At 43.4% G+C, this 5,000-nt stretch overlaps 1 protein-coding gene across 1 annotated transcript in view; it reads left to right on the top strand.

Annotated features, from left to right (window-relative positions):
• pcsk6 (proprotein convertase subtilisin/kexin type 6) overlaps nt 1-5,000 on the top strand; it is a 63,685-nt gene that overhangs the window by 6,610 nt on the left and 52,075 nt on the right. Inside the window, exons 4-6 of the mRNA XM_063188798.1 lie at nt 223-366; nt 1,038-1,114; nt 3,577-3,665. Coding sequence (XP_063044868.1) covers nt 223-366; nt 1,038-1,114; nt 3,577-3,665 — 310 coding nt within the window. The remainder of the gene's footprint in view (nt 1-222; nt 367-1,037; nt 1,115-3,576; nt 3,666-5,000) is intronic.

Here is a 5,000-nt window from a genome sequence, read left to right as displayed (position 1 = left end):
CTCTCTGTCTCTTTTTTATTTTGATATATACGTGTATATGCACTTACACACATACTACACACTCTGTACACATATTCACACTTCGCAGCTGATTGTAATGGAAGGTCATTGTGCAATAGTAGCGCCATGGGGAATTGAATATGAGAGTACATACAGTATATATTCTTTCTCTTGTGTAAGGCAAGGCTGACATTGACGTTGTCCTTCTCTCATGTTCATCAGCACTGTACTGACAAGAACAGCCGCTGTCGCTCGGACATGAACATCCTCGCGGCCTGGCAGAGGGGCTACACGGGCAAAAATGTGGTGGTCACCATCCTGGACGACGGCATCGAGAGGAACCATCCAGACTTGGCGCAAAACTATGTGAGTCTGCCACCAACAACACCTCTTTAGCACCTTAGGTTATTTCAATCAATTCTGTATTCATAACAACACAAGTATAAAGATAAAGATCTATATCAGTGTCTTTGGGTCCACTTGTTTGTCTGTTATTTTCAATGTTGCCAGCCTAATGCAAAAAAGCTACAAGATGGATGTCCGTAACATTCTATGTATAGCCAATGACTCCTAGATTTCCTCATTACATTTTGGGCCAAATTGCCATCAAGGTGAAGGTTACTTATAAATGTCAAAAATTGCCATCAGGGTCAAGGTCACTTATAAAAGTCAAAAAGGCTGCCGGGCCAGGAGTTTGTGGTACCTGGCTGGTACAGCTAATCTGACTCTATACCATAGAGGACTATATGAAGGGATGGGGGAAACAAGCCCATCTCTCTGTGCTCTGCTGCGCCGCTAAGCTGGGTGTTACAGGACATAACCTTGCCGTAAGTAAATTTCATTTCTCAGTCTGACATCCTGGATTACGGCGTGTCACGGTTGGTGTTGCCGCCAATTCATCATGCTGTGTAATAGAACAAAAGAGGCAAGATGCTGCTGCTGGCATAAGCTCGGAGTATGGCGCTCGGGGCTCGGAGGAGGTTCACAGAGCAAGACGAATGTGTTCTTACTGTCCCCCACTTCTTGAATTTCTATAGGACCAACTTGCAAGCTATGATGTCAATGGAAACGACCACGACCCCACTCCTCGCTATGACACCACTAATGAAAACAAGTAAGCGAATCTGGTCAAGTGTCAAATGTCTATATTTACTGGATAAGCCTATTTACCACTGCAAAACGTCTTAAAGCAACACTAAGTAGTTTTAATATTCAGCCGCCCTATTGGTTGGAAGTGGAATTGCATGTCATTTGATGCATGGTGCAATCCTCTCTTCTATATGCTCTTAAATGGTAGCTGGAAAAGAAACTTATGAAATGCTGTTACAAATGGATAAGACAGCTGAAAACAATGTGGGACACATGATTTAAAGGCTGAAAAAACGGCATGTCTTGTCCATGTAGCAACTTAATATATCGCTTTCATGTTTCATACTTAAAATGTTTATGTAAGATTTTTGAATGTTTGAATGCAGGTCTGATTCTATTCCTGCTTAATTTTCAACATCCGCTTTAATCAGCTTGTTTGTTGTTTCATAAGAAAGTGTCAGACCTCGAGGGGAAAAAACGATCCCATTGTTATTCTCAGATAAGGAAGCAGCCAAAAGCCCAAACGGCAACGATATGAAAAGAACACAAAGAAAGAGAGAGAAACAAGTCAGTTCTGGGTTCTGCATCTGCGGATCATTATCGGTGGTTTAACGAGACATCAGGCTGTCACTTCAAAGGAAGTCAGGGCAGGCGAAGCCGCCATGTAGAACCCCTTAGGGAATAGTGAAGTGCCCCCTCTCTGATGCACCTGTCTCAGGGGTGGGCGGGCCGGAGCATTTAACATTCTCTCCCACCCACCACCCTTCCTATCTTGTCATTACATTTACAGATAATGAAGCCAGAGGGTGCCAGCCATTTAAACGCTACTTTGGAGGCTGGCATATACCACCTGTTGGCCTGGCTTTTTTCAGCTTAACTAGCCAGGAGCACAGTGGGATAACAGGACACACAGTATTAATCTAACACTGAAAATGAGGTATTAATCTAACACTTAGAGAGTACTCTTTGACCAACTCCACTGTAAAAGACGTAAAATGATCTCTCTTAAGTGTTGAATTAACACTGTATTTGTTTACTGTGCAGATGTAGCTGAGCTGCAGTTGAAAAAGATGCCTGAAGCGATGGTCTTTGTAGTCAGTCACCTTTTTGCTCTCGCTTTCCCTTCTAGAATGTGTTGGCTACTGCACCATAATTGCTTGCCCGTTAGCTACCTGGTTGGTTGGCAAAGGGTATTTACATTGCAACCGAACAAAGTAGCTAACATTTGTTTCATCCTGTTTTATTCTTCTCTGAGGGACTGACTTGGCCAGTGAGAGACCCAGTGGGAGGGCTGGATTTGGCCCTATATGTACTCATTATGTAGCAACTCTGAGGAACGGCTAGGCATCCCCATGGGTTTACTGTCAGTGTCAGAAATGACGGACTCAGAGACGAGTTCAAGTGTTAATGGGCCTTCCTCAGCTTTATTCTACCAGTCTTGTCCGTTGCATCGAGCCCATACACTGATTTTGGTCTGGCTTCGATGTCGACAGAGGGTCCTCAGAGACAGCATGAAAACATAACTCACAAATGTCTTTGTCTAGTCCAAGGCAGAGACTCAAGCAAGCAGAATCATTGATTCCTATAAAATATGCATAGTGTTCATATTTAATTGGCGCACAATGGCAAGAGAAACAGCAGGTAGTGTAGGCAGGTTGGCCACACTGTCTGAAATGCAACATTTGCATTGGAAATGCATCCTCTGATTGGACAAAGTTTGACAGAGTGAGTTACTTTCAAACCGTAATGGTCTACTCAGTGCCAGAAATGTAAACAATGTAAATCTGTAAACAATATTCTCACCTTCAAACCATCTAACTGACGCGAATTAAACTTAGGAAACTTCATCAAAGAAATTCACCCAGCACGACAAATAAAAACTAGAGGGATTCAGCCACAGAAAACCATTTTGCATTTCATATTAAGTTTACTCAGGCATAATATTGCTTTGAGCCAGATGATCTCGGAAACAATCTTAACAGAGCTCTTTTTTTTTTAAAAAGAAAAGAAAAGAAAGCACACACGCCTCCAACTAACAAACATGTTTATTTGAGTCTAATTGTGTTTCACAGTTGCAAATTAGGCAGATATTTCTTACAGTAAAGCTTAGTGCACACACAGTATTGCATTATGGTGATTTATCTTTCTATATGTTAGTTAAGCATTTTTGGAAATGCTGTTGTGCTACTGAGCCTTCCAGTATTGCAGGCGTGCACAGTGATATTTCACAGCCAGTGCCTAGCGAGACTGCAGGAAATCCCAGCAATTTCAGTAAACGTATAAATCCATCATCTAATTACCAGAAATACATGCACACGCACACACACACACACACACACACACACACACACACACACACACACACACACACACACACACACACACACACACACACACACACACACACACACACACACACACACACACACACACACACACACACACACACACACACACACTTACACACACTCTGCTCTCCCCCCACAGACATGGGACACGCTGTGCTGGCGAGGTGGCAGCTGTAGCCAATAACTCCCACTGCATCGTTGGCATCGCCTACAATGCACGCATAGGAGGTAGGCATGCACGGCACACACACACACACACACACACACACACACACACACACACACACACACACACACACACACACACACACACACACACACACACACACACACACACACACACACACACACACACACACACACACACACACACACACACACACACACACACACACACACACACACACACAGGCACTCACACACACAGCCCCACTAACAGACGTACGTACACAGGTCTCTCTCTCTCTCTCTCTCTCTCTCTCTCTTACACTCACACTCACACACACACACAAACGCACACGCACACGCACATGCCTACACATACAGTACGCACAAGTAGTCACACACATGCACACACATGAACAAATACAAACAGGTGTGCACTCTTAATGACATCCACAAACACAGACACACACACAAATATACACACACGGACACGCAGGTGCTCATGCATCTCTCTCTCTCTCTCTCTCTCTCTCTCTCTCTCTCTCTCTCTCTCTCTCTCTCTCTCTCTCTCTCTCTCTCTCTCTCTCTCTCTCTCTCTCTCTCTCTCTCTCTCTCTCTCTCTCTCTCTCTCTCTCCCTTTCAGCCTGCTTAGGAGAAGGCTTTATTCAGGTTGTGGCCTGCTTATGAAAACTTTCACAAAAGTCTTTCATGGACTCATAAACAGTCAATTCATAATTCACTTGCAACGTTGAGAGAGCTGTCAGTCAGATGTGAGATATTTGGCGGTATTTTATCTCTATGGTCTTCATCTGCAGCTGTTCGCAAAAAAAACATGGATGGCCGATAAAACTGCTGGACGGCAGGCAACAAAGACATGAGAAGACATAAGCGCTTTGAGTGGTTCACACTCTCATTAGCCATTCAGCCAGACATGTGCATTGTTAAATATACTGCCTTGTGTTTGATTCAGCCACACCTAATCCAATGCCAATGGCCTCAAACAAAGACAGAATGAACAGACTGATGTTTGGCCGTCTCTGTAATGCATTCTTGTCGCCCGCCAACATCTTTCTACATAACAAAGAATCTGAATGTTTTTGTTTTATATTTTTGTTCTTCAGAAGCCTAATGGCAGTTTACAGTCATTTTATTTTTTTTAGCATAGCTTTAGATGAAAGATAATTCCAGAGCGCTTGCCTTTTGGTAAAACAAATGTGCAATACAGTTTTGTCTCTTGCGCAGCCGGCTTCGGTTACTGCAGTCGGCACGCATCGCATGGCCTTGGAATTCAAAACCTTCCTCAAGGCACAAATTCAATTATTTTTGTTCCAGCACTATGTTCAAATGAATTGTGACTTCTGTGAGAGGAGTAATTGATTCTTTCAAGCTGTTTGGAGT

This window comes from Engraulis encrasicolus, chromosome 22 (genome assembly GCF_034702125.1).
Source record: "Engraulis encrasicolus isolate BLACKSEA-1 chromosome 22, IST_EnEncr_1.0, whole genome shotgun sequence".
Taxonomy (NCBI): domain Eukaryota; kingdom Metazoa; phylum Chordata; class Actinopteri; order Clupeiformes; family Engraulidae; genus Engraulis; species Engraulis encrasicolus.
Note: the sequence above shows the minus strand (reverse complement) of the source record. Positions and strands in the feature narration are given on the sequence as shown.